Below are 19,186 nucleotides of genomic sequence, written 5' to 3'. Positions count from 1 at the left end.
GCTGATGTGCCTTGTCTTGACCGACGGTTATGAATGATGAATCAGAGCACGGAGGTAAATCTGAGTCAGACATGAAAATGTTGGTTAGATGAACAAGGCTAAGGTCAAGAAGAGAGTATCTAAAAATGAGAACTGTCATGTCAAGCTTGCCACAACTGATGCTGACAGCCCTTGAAGACACTCCTTTTGCAAGTCTGTTTATTTTTAGATTTATTTTTTCTTTATGTACTGTAGTCACTTTTAAGGAGCTTCACAGGAAACGCACACCTGACAAGAAGACGTGCTTGTCAACACAGTTAATAGGCTGCTTTGGTGAGCTCTGAGCTGGATCTCAGGAGAGGTCGCTCAGTTATAGAAGCCACTTGTCAGGTAATTTCTACCTCTGCGTTAGAGATTAGGGGAAGAGTCACATAGCCAATTACTGTCATTACAGCGTCTCACGACAGTAAAGCGCGCGTGACAGATCCGTCTCGATTGTTGTGCCGTCTCAGAGGTTAATAACAGGGGCAATGTGTAATTGCTGTACATTTGATTGAGCCAAACTCGTGAGCCACGAGGTGAAGCACTTTAAGAACAATCACCGCTAAATCAACTCTCTGTCACATTAGTCAACTTCATCATTAGGCAAAGCTTTTGGATTTATTGCTCGGAGTAAAAGTCAAATGTAAATGTGGAGTGTGTTTGTGATTTATGTCTGCTAGTAACCTCAGATATTGATTTGAAGGATACGTTTTTTTTTTTTATACTTTTACAAACAATTAGCTATGTAATTGATTAGTTGATTGTCAGGAAGCCAATTTTTTCAAGCAAAAATGCCAAACATTTCTTAGTTCCAGCTTCTCAGTTAAGAGGATACGCCACTTTTCTTTGTCTTATGTGATCAGAAACTGAATAATTGGACTGTTGGTTGGACAATTTGAGGGTAGAGTGTGTATGATTTGGCAGCATCTCGTGGCGTGGTTTCAGATTGAAACCATCTGAGTACCCCTCCGCTCACTCCTTCCTCTCCAACACTGCGGTGATGTGAGCCAACGAGTACAAAACCGTGTAAACGCCGTTCACCTTGCCCAGAAGCCATCCTTACCATAATAACACTACATTAGGAGCAACAGGGCAGTCCATAGGGAATTGGCTTGGGAACCAGAGGATCGCCGATTCAAGTCCCCGCACGGACCAAGTACGAGCTAGGACCACTTCACCTCCTGAGCACAGCTGGGGTGCCCTTGAGCAAGGCACTAGACCCAAAAACTGCCCCTAATACTAAATGCAGAGACTAAAAATCACTGTGTACAATATGTGTGTATACGTACAATACAATGTTTGACAATAAAAGCTCATTTAAAAAAAAAAATGTACATACATTTACAACAGAAGTCAGACGGCGGCAACAGTTTTGTTACCACAGTTTCATAAGCGCGTCAGAGAACTACGGTGGCCTTCAGGTAATGTAAAAACGTGAAAGGCTCTCTCAAGAGCTAGTGTTTGGTTTGTCCGTTCTGGGCTACTATAGAAACACGGCAGAGCAACATAGCGGACTCCGTGAAGAGGACACGCTCCCTATGTAGATATGAAGGGCTCATTCTAAGCAAACAAAACACAGTGGTTATTAGTTTCAGGTAATTACACACTACTGAAAACACAGTTGTGAATATTATATTACATTTCCGCTAAAAGATGGCCCTTTAAGCTCTTTGCTTTAAATACATTGGGCTATATAGGAAACTGTGATGGGCCTTTTTCTCTATTTTATTTAGAGAAAACAATCACTAAATTACTCATCACCCTAAATGTATAAATAATCTACAGTTAAAACCATTGCCATTGAACATATTCTAGTCTTTTACAGAATCATTAAAAATGTTTTGAGTGGCAATACGGTTGGCGTAATGCTGTAGGCGTGCATTATGCTTGCTTTGCAGTAAGTGTGTATACAGTAGTTGTGTTTTAGCTGTGCATAATGCATGTTATGGAGGCTGCTCAGGGCATAAACGATGCCAGTGTGCAATGTCAGCTGTAGCCTATACATGTTATGTATGTTTTTCATTAATCGTGTGCTTTAATGTTTTATTAATGTCTACATATTGCTTCAAACAGGATAAAAAAATGTGCCCTTCATCTTCAACTAGAACTGGCTGTGTGTTTTGTACTGTGTGATTCAGGAGCACACGTCAGTGATCAAGGTTTACACATCAAGTTCGCACAAGGCCTCGCACCCACCCTGCCACGGCTCTGAACAGACATCACAGATGTTAGTTTTCTGTGGCTCCGACTCAGATACTGCTACTGTGCATCAAGGTTTCTCCAATGTTTTTCAAGTTAATCCTTATATGCTCAGGTCTAAGGTAACACAGCCTTGAACACTTTCATTTGGTTGTATGCCATGCTATTTTTCTGAGCTCTAGGATTGATTTTAATTAGTTGGATATTTTATTTTCTGTGTTTCTGTCTCTGTTATGCCACTTTACAACGGCAAAGAGCATCATACTGAAAATACATTTTCTTTAATATGACAATAAACAGAAAGCCACAAGTGACACAAGCTCGGGTGTCTAATTGTGATGCTCACCACTTTTCTTTATAGTAAAGTGCTCCCTATCTCTTTTGGCATTTCGTGGTTAATGAGGATAAAGTGATTCTCTAATGATCAGAACAGATGCGACGTCTCTGCTGGGACGTATACGACACAGTCTTTGGCTTCAAGGGCTTCAACAATCAGAACTGACAGCGATTCATCAAACATCAAACTTTTTTCAAACACAAAATCTGCACAGCAACTGCTGTTTGTACATCAATATGGGGCATTTCAAACTGTTACTTCAAAGGCAAGCAAACAAACATGGAACAACACCCACTACAACACCTATGTCACCAAACAACCCTCGTGCAATCTGTTGCTTCGAACGCAAGCACGGAGAGATGCGTTATGCAGGTTTTCTTTAATTGACAGTGATTAAACATTTCCGAGAACTTCTTCGTCTTTTTTTTCTGACCTTAAAACACCTTTACTAGTGGTGTCTGTGCTGCCTTCTGTTCAGCTGGCCCCACCAAACTATAAAATGTGCTTTCTTTGAATTATGCCTCTGATTTGTATCCACTGAAGGCTATTAATTTCTTGAATAGGGATGAAAAGAGGAGCAGAACATGAGAGAGGGAGAGAGAGAGAGGGAAAAAAAGACAGGCAGACGGAGGGAGATAGCATATTAAAACAATAACAGAAGCCTGCGCTGTTTAAGTATGATGAGACAATAATGTCAGGCAATCGGTCACACAGTATTAACCTCACAAGTGCCCCGGTTAAACACAAACCAGCCTGCACGTATTGGATTACATTAAACGAGTCAAAGTTTAAATTATGTTCGGTCACTCTACGCACATTTGTCATCTCTCAACCACAATTATAAATGTTTGAAAAGACCAACAATGGTTGCTGTCGTACAGGGATTGTTTATTGCAGACAAGACTGAAACACGTTGTGATTGGGTAGTTAATTGCCATGGTACTGCCTATCACATCCTGTCAGAAGGAATGTTAGCAAAATTCAGTACATAATATTGTCAGGTGCAGTTTGTTCCACAGGTATAAAATTGTACACATATCTTGATTTATGTATCTTTATGCTTAAAGGTCCAGTGTGTAGTATCTGGCAGCATCTAGCGGTGAGGCTGCAGATTGCAACCAACTGAAACTTCTCCCGTGTGCCAAGCCTGTAGGAAAACTACTGTTGCCGCCGCAAAAATGTGAAAACGCTATGCTCTATCTAGAGCCAGTGTTTGGTTTTTGCCGTTTTGGGCTACTGTAGAAACATGGCAGCCAGCCCTGTGAGGAAAATCCGCTCTATATGCAGATATAAACGGCTCATTCTAAGGTACCAAAAACACAACGATTCTTATTTTGTGGTGATTATACACTAAAGAAAACATACTTATTAATATCATATTTACGGCTGTCAATTGATTAAAATATTTAATTGTGATTAATTGCATGATTGTCCATAGTTAATCACGGTTAATCATAAATTAATAACACATTTTTTATCTGTTCAAAATGTACCTCAAGTATTAATTACTCTTATCAACATGGGAGTGGACAAATATGCTTTCTTTATGCAAATGTATGTATATATTTATAATTGGAAATCAATTAACAACACAAAACAATGACAGATATTGTCCAGAAACCCTCACAGATAAAAATACACAAATCATAACATGGCAAACTGCAGCCCAACAGGCAACAACAGCTGTCAGTGTATCAGTGTGCTGACTTGACTATGACTTGCCCCAAACTGCATGTGATTATCATAAAGTGGGTATGTCTGTAAAGGGGAGACTCGTGGGTACCCATAGAACCCAATTTCATTCACATATCTTGAGGTCAGAGGTCAAGGGACCCCTTTGAAAATGGCCATGCCAGTTTTTCCTCGCCAAAATTTTGCATACATTTGGAGCGACAAGCTAGTATGACATGGTTGGTACCAATATATTCCTTACGTTTTTTTAGGTTCATATGATGCCAGTATCTCCACTCTAGCTTTAAAACTGAGCCCGCTACAATGTAAAAATCACAAGTTGAATTAATGCGATAAAGAAATTTGTGGCGTTAAAACGAATTTGCGTTAACATGTTATTATCTCATCAACTTTGACAGCCCTAATTATATCCCATTTCTGCCAATAGATGCTCCTAAATTCTACACACTGTGCCTTTAACTGTGACTGACAGTTAACTAAACAACAGTTGTCAAGTGTCCCCAATAAACAAACTCCTTCTTATAAGAAAACCGTATGACCTCAGGTATTAACTCCAAATTTTAAGCCATTTCTCATGATGTCTGTGTCTGTGAGCTAATGTGTTTCCAATAGTTGTAACACTATCCTAGTGTGACCTTTACTTCATCATTTCTACCATTGATTGGCCACCTCCCGCTGCATGAAGTTCAATTTATATCCAATTACTGCTGAACACCTTAAACATATTAACGGATTTTCACACACATAACTGCCTAACTGCATTACACACTCAAACACACACAGATAGTTGCAGACGTTTCTATACAGACACATTTATTTTGCATCTCTTGGATTTAGTTTTTCCCTCATTTGAATTTCACTTTACTTAGGTCAATGCACTCAAAAATATTTCACAGAGATTTCTAAATGTGAACCTGACTTTGTGGCTGAGTGGCTGGCACTGTCATCTCATAGGAAGAAAGGGTTCCGGTCTTTTTTGTGTGAAGTTTGAATTCTTTTCATATTTCCAAGTGGTTCAGGTTTCCTACCAGGTGCAAATATATGCAAGTCTGGTGAAGTGGAGACCCTATATTGCCCCTAGGTGTGAATGAGTGTGAATGTGATTGTGTGCTAGCCTGTGACAGGCCGCTCACATCTCCATAAGTTTCACTGCCTTTTGCATGCTGGAAAAGTCAGTTGTACTGAAAGAGCCCATTAGATTAGCCTATTAGTTATGAGATATTCTAAATTACATAGTAGTATGAAATGCGTGGTCCAAATCGGCAGATTATTGATACAATTCTATTAAAAAGCAGTAAAGGATTACAAAGGATTATTTCTGATACCCGTGATTTAACATTAATATGTGATGATCACAAAGCTCATTATATAATCCAGGCAGTGAAAAACAGAAGTAGTTATGATGTCACTATGTGGTTATAGAGTCAGTTTTCATGGCAGAGAGCATGACTCTTAGTTTGCCACAGATCTAGTGGTAAATAATAAGTAAATAAGGCTTATTTGGAGAGGATGTTTCTTAAATGGTTATTTAAACTTATTGAGTCATGACTTTCAATATGCAGCTAGGATAAGTAATAAAATATTAAAACGCTTTTACAGCTCTGTTCTAGTTTAATATCTTGAAACAAATGCTGAATTTAAGGATCACAAATTACTCCCCATGAACTTAATTTCCCTACTACATATACGACATACTTCCTAATGTTAAAATGTTACCTACCATGTCTACTGTGTTGTGCACCATGTTTGAAGGCTGTTTATGCTTCCACTTTGTTGTTTTTTTTCTCCCACTAAAACCTCCAACATTTGCTACAAATACAAAACGATTACCAACAAAGGTTGCCTGTCTTGTGCTGCTTCTCCTTGGCAGTAAATGTTGATTTCACCGAAAATGTAATTTGTTTTAAAATGCAGAATAAGAGCGTGACTGTAGCTCTCGCTCTGTGGCAATCATTTCAAAATGCATTAAAAGTTTCATGGATAAGTTTTCCATTGGAATTAAATACGAATGAATGAAATATGGCAGGATGTATTTACAGTAAGGGGAGACACCTAATAGACACACTAATAGATATCACCATAAAACTTCCCCAGTTGATTACTTACATTAAGGCTATTATTTGTTGTATTGTATTGTATTTTTGTTATGTGGAAATGAGGCATTATCTTATTAATATGTACTAATTGGATTAAGACACGTTCAAATATCTTGCTTAATTTTGTTTTTACAGAGGGGATTTTGGATATCTCTTTGTATCACTCCATAAATCTGGAAAATAGCCTCAACAGCCATTAAAACATTTTTACCATGTTTTTAGGCATAAAATGTTCTATAAATCAGGCTATGAAAGATATATGAATAAACTTCTCAGTAGAAACCTTGAGAATATAAGTAGGAATGAAACTGGAAAATTTGGCGTATGTAAGAGATACTGAAGTGGAGATATCTGGCTCAGAGTCTGAGAAAAACCTAATTTTGAGAAAACGGCCTGAAAAGATATGTATTGTAAAATGCCATACAATTTGCAAGACACTACATTTGAATAGGGTAAACATTTCTAGCTAATAGATATCACCATGAAAATTCCACAGTTGATTACTTATATTAAGACAGTTATTTTTTGTATTACAAGTTTTCTGAAATTGTATGTTTAAATATGCAAATGAGGCATTATCTAATGGTAACTTTTGGTGAATTTAGGAGAAATTTACAGACGCAAATAGACAAAGTTAAGTAAAATAAACACCTAAATGTGTATTTTGGATGTTTTCTTTCCACTAAGAAGACATGAAGCAAAAAAGCCCAAAATCTCAAAATTGACCGGTTCATGAAAAACATTTTTTTTTCCTGGGGGGTCTTGCCTTAAAAGTATGAATAATAATAGTGCATGCATGCATGTAAAAGTAGGCAGAATCAGCATTTGATGGGAAAAAGTACGAAACATATAAAACGAGCAGGAAAAATCCAATCATTCTCCAAAAAAAGAAAAATATGTGGTCACGAATCTACAATTGTTGACTTGTCCAGGCCACAAAAGCAATCATAAGAATGTACTCTCTAAGAGAAACATATTCAATCTCAGTAAGTCCAGAGTTTTTTTATTTATTTTTTTTATTTCTGTGGTGTTTTCTTTGCTGTTTCAGGAACAAGTGGCCCTTATCAGGCACTGAGCAGTGAGAGATACCTCTGACAGCCGACATGTTTGAGGCCCAAGTGCTTAATCTCTGGTCTCTGCTACGGAGCAGTGAGGCACATCACTGTAGCAAGAGGGGAGCGACTGCACGCATTTCAAATCAGCCGACACGAGAAATAGAACGGGAGAAAACCACGTAGCGTGAGCGCGCTGCTCTAATCGTATCAAAGACTTCTACAAACAAACATGGGTGAACTGTGATTGATGGGAATGCAGTTAATAGGACTCCCAATCCAACGCTGTGTGAGAAGGGAGGGTGGCGGGGAGCAGAGATCAATAGCAGCTCGGAAGCATGTTAGGGAATCATACTGAATCAGATTGATGACAGCTGGTGATGATGTATTTGGCAATCTAATTTTAACACAAAGTAACTCAGTGATAGTGCTGCCACAAGACTGAACTCAATCCCTCGTGGGCCAACAGTATCACAGCTGTTGAGAGAGAAATGTATGTCTGCTGCATGCAGGTGTAAGTAGGGGCAGCAGTGCGGTTTTATCTTTGATTTTCAATTCATGCACTATGCCATGAAAGTGCTTTAAATTATTCATCCTTAGTGGCAGTCTCACAAATATTTTAGGTCCAAAAATCCTCTTTTAGTGCACTGTCAGGCTCGGACATAGACTTGGGCTGGCTCCTCCAAATTGATATTGAAAGAACCAGACTGGTAGATATTCTTAGTGCACTGCAGCCCGTCGCAGTCGACAATAAACCGGCTGCACATTTGATGTAGCCACTCGTTGCTTTGCACAGAGGCGTGAAAATGATGCCAGTAATTTCACTTTCTATCCTCCATCTAACAGCACTGGGCTACAGAGAGCTCTGCCAGGGATGCCAGCCACGACACAGACAGGGCACACACACACATACACAATTTCAGAAATCTTAGTTGGTGTTTTTTCTGTGTCTTCAGACGTTTGTGTGCTTGGTCCACTCTGCTGTTTGTGTGAGAGAAGGTTTGCCTTTGGCAAGCTTGGCAACCAAGACACCCTTAATGCTGTATGCCTTTTGTAAATACCGCACACCAAACACTGCATCTTTTACTAAAGATCATTTTATTTCTGTGTATTCATCTTCTGGTTAATGGGTGAAATATACTGCAGCTCTTTAAAGGCAATGGCTTGTGAGAATGACTGAAAAACAAATCAGGCAAAAGAGAAAATATTGTCCATTTTGTGGTTAGCGGTTAAGCATTTTATGTTTAAATCCATAAAGGAAAATTATGGATTATTACAGAGGTGTACATTAAAATGAAACACCTCGATGCCTCAATATTTCTTAATTGCCCGGTGCGCCATTTTTTCTTTTATAAAGGACACAGCGTAGCATCACCAACTGGCCTTAGGTTTGTCTGCTGAATGAAGCTTGTTGGGGGATGGATGAATCCCTCCCCTGTTCTGCTTTTCTGGGCCAAGTCTGCATGATGGAGCCCTGAGCCTTCGGTCTGTGCCAGGTGGCAGCTGGGAGAGAGAGTCCCCAGCCAGGCTTCAGCAGCCCTCACTCTGGTCCTCTGGCCACCACCGTTGCCACTCGGGGCTCGACACCAGCACTTCTGACCTGCAGATTGGTCATGGTCCGCCTGCAACAGCCAGTTTGTCTGAGCATCTGCACATTTTATCTGTTCGGCTGATCATTTCCGGTGTGTCCAACCATTCACCATTTTAAAACGATATGCTAGACAGAATTATTTTTTTTTCTGCAGAAATTCCCTGAGCTGATCACTTTAAATCACAAAGAAGTGCAACACAGCAGAGCATCCATCTCCAGTCTAAATTAAATTCTGCTGTGTCTGGTATGGACACTATAGCAGGAAATGTTCTCCCACACAAAGTGATGAATCAAATCTTCAAGTATTAATCAGCGAGATGCTTGTTGCTAGGGCCGGGCCATAGGCACAGCGCACACAAGCACATACATTAACCAGGGGATCTCCATATTGCCAGTTTAATATTTGGATGCGAGTGTGCCAAGAAATATAACAGCTTCTTCAAACAACAATGAGCAAACTCTCCATGCGGGCTGAATTGCTCCCTCGAGAAATGGCTACCTCTTCACCACCTCACACACGGAAAAAAGGAAAAGCCCCTTAACTCTTTTTAAATCAACAGTATGTTTTATTGTGTTAACTTTGACAGCTTATAACAAGGGTTGTCAAAGTTAACGTGATAATAACACGTTAACGCAAATCGTTTTAACGCCACTAATTTCTTTAATGCATTGATGTGATTTTTAGGATGTAGTGGGCTCAGTTTTAAAGCTAGAGTGAAGATACTGGCATCATATGAAACTAAAGCACATAAGGAATCCATCAGTACCAACCATGCTTGCAGAAAAAGGATAAATAACGCTCCAAAGTTACACTAAATTTTGGTGAGAGAGGTCTCTTGACCTCTGACCTCAAGATATGTGAATGAAAATGGGTTCAATGGGTACCCACGAGTCTCCCCTTTACAGACATGCCCACTTTATGATAATCACTTGCAGTTTTAGGTAAGTCATAGTCAAGTCAGCACACTGACAGCTGTTGTTGCCGGTTGGGCTTGACTTTGCCTTATGATTTGAGCATACTGTTTTATGCTAAATGCAGCACCTGTGAGTATTTCTGCACAATATTTGTCATTGTTTTGAGTTGTTGATTGAATTCCAGTAATACATATATACATATATTTGCACAAGTGTTGATTAAAGTATTAAATACTTGACAAATCTCCCTTTAAGGTACATTTTGAACAGACTAAATATGTGCGATTAATCGTGATTAACTTGGACAATCATGCGATCAATCGCGATTGAATATTTTAATCGATTCATAACACTACTATGACATGTTCTGTATCACTTTGTCCTTCTGGAGACTTCAATAGAACAATAGAATAACACCTCCACCAAAATGACTTAGGTCAGCCAACTGGATGCCAACCAGTCTGCTAATCAATCAAAGGAGCTCTGTCCTTCTCGCAAGGAGACATCAGTGATAAAGACTGGCCAGTTAAGTGTGAGGTCAAACCATAAAAGAGTGAGGTCAATGCTCTAGCTCCCTCTCTCTATATATTTGAACAGTGCTCTATACGAAACCTATTCCCATAGCAACACAACCTCTGCAGGAAAGAAGGCTCCTGCTACCTGAGTATTTAGGTGAACGTTTGAAGCAGCGCATACGTTAGCCAACTGGTCAAAAGCTAAACACACAAAGTGCAGTTCCTCTAGGCTAGTCTAGACAGAATGGAGGAACCAGGTGGGAGCAACAGTACAATCCACAATGATCCACTGCTGCTGCATTGGACGTCGGCACACGCTGAGCAAACAACTAATGCAGGGGGCATCTCCTCGGGGTGCTGCCTCCATCCAGCTAGCAGATCACCTTTTCAAACTGACAGAAAGAGAGACGGAGACCCCCCGCCCTTCCAGACGCTTCCAGAGAGAAGTTCGCTCAACTCAGGCCTCACTTTCTCCCCCCAGCTGCATACTAACTTTAACCTTTACTGTCCAGGCGGTCCATGACGATACTCACAACCCCTCTGTGCCATAAAACATATAGTGAAAGACTGTTTCATAGTTTGAATTTGTGTTTCAGCAGATGGTCTTACTTGTGCATAGTTCTTTTTCCCATTCACAGGGCACATTACATCACCCCTACATTTCGTTTTATGATGCGTTCTATCTTATCCATCACCCACTAATGACCTCATACTCATCTCGACTTGTGAAGGGAGCGGTTTATCCCGCCACTGCCCTTACGAGCCCCATTTTCATTAGCATATTTGGCAATAAAACAGTTATGCTTTCCTCCATTAATAATTTATCTACATTTATTTTTTTTTAAGAAGCAGCCATTTCAGTTGCTGAGCCTAGCTCTTGGATTCAACTCCTGCAAGACGGGACTTCTCTGAAGAAATTCATTATTTGATCATCATATTAAATTATGTAACATTTCAGAAAAATCTAATATGAAACCCCCATGCCACCCACGTAATTAAGTCTGCCCAGAACATCAACACAAATCGATCATGTGGGGCAAAAATGTAGCTCCTCCTGCTATTGGTAATCAATGCCACAAGTCAATTTACAGCCAATGGCTTTCACAACCTGAGTCAATCCATTACGGATTCAATTGTAACCCATTAGGACCACGAGAGGTTATATTAAAAAGGTGACACTATCAAAATCCAATGGCGTCATTCGATAACTTTGTTCTACAGGAGTCAGCGCAGCTCCACCATCACACTGCGTACCGTAATGAGACGTGTGCTGGTTCACGGCTGCCTCCTGTAGCTTGAGGCCATACTTCACCTCTGCCCTGAGATAGATGTAAGAGCTCAGCGACAGCAACACTTAGCTGACATCACCACATAGATGTGTCAGCTGTTCTAATGTCTTTTCATAGCTTGTAAAGGACTGAATGCAATCCGGCAAAAAGTGCTGTGGAAGCAAACCTCAGAAAACCGGAGATGACTAGTATGATGCTTGAAGTACGTCTGGGGAAAGAAAACTAAACATTGAGGTTTGATGGAAGTGCTTAGTCTGCTCATGTACAAGCTGAACTCACCTCCTCAACATGTGACCGGCTGCTCCGTCAACTCGTCTGGTTTTCCAGACATGACAAACTTGTGGAGCAAGTCAATAAAAAAGCACCTGAAGTGCAGAAAACGGGACGTGAATGCCAACAACAACACCAGCCCACTCCACACTGTGCTGACTTGTGCCTCACCTCCTCCTCCTCCTCAGACCACCCTCTCTTTCATCCTGTCCTCAGCGTTCACTTTACTCACTGTTTCCATCCCAGCTTTAACTGGAACCTACATGTGGTTTCTCCAATCACTTGGTGAAGACAGCGTAGCCGGGTGAGTGCGAGCCACCTTCCGTCCTGAGGATCACCTATTGCTGAGGTGGACACTTTTGCTGCCGTGTCAGAACAGGATGAGGAGAGAAAATCGAGCTACAAAGCAGGCCTCGCAGCTGGCGGGCTCATTTTGTGTTAATGCTCTCCAGAAAAAGACGTGAAACAGCTATGAAAACAGAAATCAGTCCAACCTTTGAAGGTCAAACGTTAGTCACTGCCCAGCAGTTCTCGCATAAAAACGACGTCCTGATCTTCATATAACACCAACTCAGTGTTGGCGGAATGTCATGGAAAGGCCTCAGGACCAGCAAGAACAGTATGCATTTTTGGTTTAGTGTTGGCGAGGGCAAGTGATTTACATAATCTCCATTTGGTTGCAATCTATCATGTCCAACTGCAATTTAGTGACCAATTTCCTGCTTCCAAGCCATCTATTAAATGAGTACGGATACAATGGTGACATTAAGTAGAGTGAACATTTATTTAACTCAGCAAGCACTAAGAAAGCAGAGTTATAGATAGTCATTGTGCAGATGTCAGAGATTATTAATGCCGAAATCCCTGAATTGTGGCATGGTGCCCCTTGCTGTAACGCCAACACTCTGGCTTTGATTACATCGTGATTCATTCAGTGGAATTGGTGCAGTTTTTAACTGTAAAAAGGAAAGAACTGAATATGTGACACATGATGCATGGAAAGGGGCATTTGTAAAAATTAGTTTGAGCTTAAGAAATATGTATCAATACTATTACTTTACCTACAATTGTAGTAGTATGTACAGTAGTTTTTATTTCCTTATCGTGCCAAACATTTAGCCCATCACACATGGGATTACAAAACACCCCTATACTGTATATAAAAAAATTAAATATTTATAAGACATATTCTGGTAACAAGAAAAACACGAGCCATGTATACGTCTTTATACTTCCAAATAACATATTTTTCTGTGAAATTTCTAGACATTGTACACACCACATAGGAGAAGAAAATAAAAGCTACAGCCTAAAGTTTAACCTGAGGCATTTTGCCTCTCCCCTCCCAGGCTATTTTCCAAGTAACTGTCTGACTTTAAGCGGTACTCCAGTGATGCACTTCCATAAAGTTAGGAGGACTCACAAGAGACAGATTTTAAAACGAATGGTCAAAATTGGAGTAGCACAGACTGAAATATCCTGTTCCACTCAGAGTGTGAATTACACAATGACAATCGGAGGGGTCAACTTTTTCTTTTTCATAAAGGAGACCCAGGGCAGCACAGGCGGGTGCTTCAGTGAACTGAAGTCTTACAATCCTTACAGTATCTTGCTTGTTAATGTAATATCTGCAGTCTGAGGATGATAAATCAAATCCATTACACCAGCTCATGGGGCACGTACCACACGACAACTTTTGTAGTCAGGGGCCACCAATAAAATATTCTCGAGCAAAACTGCCAGCAGGTCAGACTAAGGTTGCGTCCAATACTAACATGTTATTTAGTACACTAAAACAGTATGTCAGATCATTTTGTATGTCGGAAACCTTAGTATATGAATCCAATAGTGTGAAAATTGCATACTATTTCCGGTGAAATAGTACAGTATGCAACGCTGGACACTACGGCGGCATTAATATTCCGCAATACAATGCGGTAGTGGCGACAATGTTCATAATGGACGTTGACGGACAGCTCTGTAACATCAATAAAACTTCAGTTTAACTAAGTGTAAGCACGGCTTACCATGGTTGCACGTCTCCAACTGGCAATGAGGCTCTCAGGAAGTGACGACATAAATTACTGCTCAGTGCGTCCGAAAAGATCCATGTTGAACGATATTGAGTCTGTAGTACATAGCATGTGCTCTCGGATGAAGCCTAACACACACACACAACAACAACAGCAGACCATCATTTCTGCTCAAACACAGACCCACACAATGCTGTACCACAACCAAAGACACTATCAACATGTCAAAGAGGTAGGCAGATTTGTTACTTCCATACAGCATAGGCTTGTGCGGCATAGATTACACAATAATCTAAATTAGTCAGCCGTTTTCGTACTTTGAAAATAGTCTAATAGAAAAAATAAATGTAGATCCTGCACTGGTCCCAATACCAAAATGAATGGATAAGATAGGACTGATCTCAAAAGCCTAAGCTAGAGTGACTTCTACCTTTTCTATTCATTCAGAAGTGAGAAACATATGGCTCCTATGGAAAAGATACTGTAGAATATGGATTTATTTTCTCTATAATACTACTTTCAACGTTGACGCGAGCCACCATGACGAGACGTTCAACTAAGGTCAAAGAACGTCAAGGTTGAGAAATGGTAAGGTCCACTTTAGGGGTGTCTGAAATCGTGTTACATGATTCCTTCAGGCATGATTCATGAATTTGGGAAATAAATTGTAATATTTAATTACAAATACAAGTAAGAAGGATATATAAATGGTTTTACCTCTTTTGGGGGGGTCCAAGTCTTAATCAGGGGGGGGGTCAGACTCCCCAAATCACCCTCGTTATTCGAACCCTGCTTCTACTACCTAGTATGGGTCAAAACACTGGATCCTACAATTACCATAATGCAACCTGAGGCTATCTGATCAAACGTTTGAGGCTCAAGCCAAAACTGAGATAGCTTTGATGATTTAAATGTTTGTATGTGAATAGTCAGTCATTGTGTATCATCCATATTTCAAAAAAAAAATTGTTTGTATCTTACAAAACAAAGTATCGTGTGCTTCCCAGTAAAATAGAACAATAACAGAACACAAAGGTTGTACAATGAACAAATCAGCGTTTCTTCTTTCATTCCACTGAATGGTAAAATAGCAGATTGCAACCGAGCACATTAAGATCTAGACTTCATAATAATTCTCTATATTCTATGATCCTATGCAGCTTTGATTTAGTCCGTATGTTGCGTGTTGCCAATATGTACTTTCTTGATGTAAAAAGAGAAATTTAAAAACACTATCCTAAACATGTGGTAACTATTTTTTCACATTTAAAGGAAGCTAAATTTAAGGGTTTTAAATTAGGAAAACCTTTAGACTCCTTTTAATCTCCACAGGTCAACATACTTTACCCAGACGCCTCTCCATCATCTCGACTTTATGCTGCACACATACCCACACGGGCACTCACATACACTTCTGTGATACTATCTCACTTAATTAGCTCCTAAAGGCGGCCTTCCCTGCATTAGTGCATGGACCTATCTGTGTCTCCCACTATATATCATCTTTTAAATGGGCTATACATTTCAAGCAACCTTGAGCTGTTTGTGCTAGGTGATGCTTATCTGGTGCTGAGGTCACTGAGATCAAGGGCACTTAGTTGTTGTTGTTTTTTACATATAATAAACAGGCGGCAAGTCTAAACTTCTCGAGCCAGTCTTTGTATCAGATCAGCAGAATGCTGCCATGCCGGCCCGGCCTCGGCCAGGTCAGCCTGCTCAATGTTAGATGGACACAAGTGATAAGGTGTTGGACACAGTGGAGGCATTTCAAAGAGACAATACCATTCGATGAATGAGCTGGATATGCTTCCGATTCACACAGCGAATAAAACCACGGGCTCTCTACTTGGCATTCAACGTAGCAATGCTGCTACCACAAAAGCAAATTAATTTTGGACTAATTAGGCTAACAACCAGCTTTGGTGTTGGAAGAAATAAGAAATGCTATTATCATTAGTGTCCATTTAGACACAGCTTCGAGAGCTTTCATTTATTCTCAGTGCAAATGCAGAGAAGCGGGACGGCATCGGCTCGCAGACAAAGATGCAGGTCCCAACCAGACTTTCAGATTTGTGTGTGTGTGTGTGTGTGAGTGAGTGTGTGTCTGAATATATCTCAGCTTAACTGTTCCCAATATCCTCGTACCGGCCCGTAGCCTACGAGACAATCCAACGGCACCTAATTCTTCACTTTGACAAATAAATCTCAGCGCTGAAATACTGATACGCACAAACTCCAACAGTCTTTAGAAATATTTCAGGTGGGTGTTTTTCTCCCATCCCCTCTCAGAGCAGGGACATCCTCAGGGACTTCAAGAGACAAATTCATCTTTTCATTTCATGCACAGAGAGAGGTAAACAGTGTTTTTCTTGCCTACTGTGTGATGGCATGACAAACTCTCAAGTGCCCTGTATTCCACACCGTGTTGGTGACATTTGGGACGGTCTCACAAAACAGCTAAGCAGGTCTCATTGACAGACACTCATATATGCTGGAGAATGTGAGGGGAACTGTGACCTCGAGGCCAGCAATTAATGGATATACTATATTTTCGCAACAGCATATATTCATATTCTTTATTGCTTCTTGTAACGGCAACTATTCCGAGACTATACAGTAGGTACAGTACGACCAGTGCCCATAATTCAGCATGTACTGTATACACTCAAATGGCTCAGCCCTGACAAATTAAAAGCCAGGGCAACAAAAAGTGGAAGTATAAGCAACATTTAAGCATATTTCCATCATAATTAAGTGATTTTTTTTCCTCCTTTGAGGATCAACATGATTCAAAAACTTTCATCCCTGATACTTTCAATAAGTAGCCTATAATGTGCATGAACTCTATGCTGCAAATAAAACAGGAGAAGTGACTTGGTCCTTATACATCCCCAATAATATAACACAAAGAGGAAGATTGTGAAACCTCCCTGTGTCAGACAGCACTCATGGCATGTGGATACAGTAATTGTGTGACAGATTTGAAATCCAGACGTGCAACAATAGTCAATATGCTGCTCCAAAAAAAAATGATTTTCCCATCACATCACTATACAGGGTTGCACTGTGCAATCTATATAGAGTTGACCGTCCTATCAACTGCGTCTCCATCTCTCCATCTCTCCATCGTGATGATCCCACGGCAAGAAATGCAATAAGCTCCAGCTCGGGGAGACAAAACACACTTTGGCACAGGGATATATTTGCACCTGCTGCACCGTAGTAGGATCTACTGCTATACAGTATAAACGCGCCTGCAGTCAGAATCTATTCTGGCTCCAAAGCAGCCTCACTGAAAATGCACAAAATGCACAAAGCTGATGCTAAATGCGCAGGGCAAGTTCAATGTGTTATAATAAAGAGAGGTGATATTTATCATGCATTAATCATAATGCAACATGGAAAAATCTGCAGACTTCCAGTGGATCATCCACAAAAGAAATGATGCATGATCAACTCTTTATCATTCATGCATTGTGGCTTTTTTTAAAAGGTGAATATCCAGCAAGCTGCAACACACACACAAACCCTGCAGACTGCACTAAAAACGGCCCCCAAGTTTCAACCGGACTGCGCATCTCCCCCCCCGACGGCCCCGGTTCTTCCTTCCTTACCTCTCTCCTCCTCGCCCGACACCGACGGAAATAATCCCGAGAGCAGGGCTAGAAAGGCGAGTAGAAACATGTTTTCGGAGAGCGGGCTGTATAAAGAGCCACGGTGCTTCTCCTGCTCCTGCTCCTTGCCGGGTCCAGTCTCTCCCCTTCCTCCACCACCACCAACCCGGTTGTCGGAGCTCCGTTACTCGGTGATGTCCAGCGGAACCAGTGCGCAGCAGAGCAGTGCAGCGCTCCTCCACCTCCACCGCTCCGCGACGCGACGCATGCACACACCGGCCGCTCGGTAACAGCGAGCAGACGCGCCGGAGGAGAGATGAGATGAGATGAGATGAGAGGAGAGAGAGGCAGCAGCTACAGGGAAGACAAGAGAGGAGAGAGGGGAGGGTGGGAGGATAAAGAATGAGTACGTTTCCTGTCTTTTTTTCTTTTCTCAATGATTAAATGCCGTCAAGGTGGCGCAGCTCGTCTGAAATACATCATGTTGGGTAGCTGCTGTGTGCAGGCAGCAGTAGTGTGCAGTCAGTGGGTGTCAGTCTGAGGTCTGGGGGAGGCTCTGAGGGGGGGGGGTCCTCACAAAAAAAAGAGAAGAAGGAAAAGTCAGAGAAGGTAGGATGAAGCATGAGTAATCTCAGCTCTCCATTGAGTTGCATAGTCTGCCTACTCCTACTGAGCCCTACATCCTACACAATAAAATAAAGTGTGCAAATGCTGAGCTGTGCACTTCTTTACATGTCAACCCAAACTGCAGGTTCCCCCATTGGACACATTATTTAGCATTGATCTAAAATGATTACATGATTTAAGACAGATCTGTTTGAGATGCATTATGGTGCCAAAGCTTTGGTTCATGTGCATGTGCAGGCAGTAGTGTGCAGTCAGTGGGTGTCAGTCTGAGGTCCGGGGGGACGGTTCTGAGGGGGGGTCCTCCAAAAAAAAACAAGAAGGAAAAGTCAGAGAAGGTAGGATGAGGCATGAGTAATCTCAGCTCTCCATTGAGTTTCATAGTCTGTGCACTCCTACTAAGCCCTACATCCTACACAATGAGCTCGTAGCCTTCATATATCTTATTAAAGAAAGTGTCATGTGTCAACCCCAACTGTCCCCCCATTGGACACATTATTTAGCATTGATCTAAAAAAAAAAAAACACCTGACTACATGATTTAAGACAGATCTGTTTGAGATGCATTATGGTGCCAGAGCTTTGGTCTGATCTGATGCACCATGCAGCAGTTCATGGAGTGACCACTTTGTAGTCCTGTGGCCATGCTTGCTTGTGTTGCCATAAAACCTCAGTAAAAGAGGTGTGTTTGCTACTATACTACTATACCTTTGTAAGTTTGACAGGAGGAAACAACAGAAGCACAGCGAGAACCAAAAAAGAAGGAAAAGTCAGAGAAGGTAGGATGAGGCATGAGTAATCTCAGCTCTCCATTGAGTTGCATAGTCTGTCTACTCCTACTGAGCCCTACATCCTACACAATACAATAAAGTGTGCAAATGCTGAGCTGTGCACTTCTTTACATGTCAACCCAAACTGCAGGTTCCCCCATTGGACAC

General features: G+C 41.1%; 1 protein-coding gene across 1 annotated transcript in view; it reads right to left on the bottom strand.

Moving 5' to 3' along the window:
• Window positions 1-18,115, bottom strand: part of lrp1bb (low density lipoprotein receptor-related protein 1Bb) — a 314,579-nt gene extending 296,464 nt beyond the window's left edge. The window contains exon 1 of the mRNA XM_037789698.1: window positions 17,625-18,115. Within this exon, the coding sequence (XP_037645626.1) occupies window positions 17,625-17,694 (70 nt within the window). The 5' untranslated portion in view covers window positions 17,695-18,115. The remainder of the gene's footprint in view (window positions 1-17,624) is intronic.
• Window positions 18,116-19,186: the final 1,071 nt, after the last annotated feature.

Source organism: Sebastes umbrosus, chromosome 13, assembly GCF_015220745.1.
Source record: "Sebastes umbrosus isolate fSebUmb1 chromosome 13, fSebUmb1.pri, whole genome shotgun sequence".
NCBI classification, from domain to species: domain Eukaryota; kingdom Metazoa; phylum Chordata; class Actinopteri; order Perciformes; family Sebastidae; genus Sebastes; species Sebastes umbrosus.
This window is presented reverse-complemented; position numbering and strand designations above follow the sequence as displayed.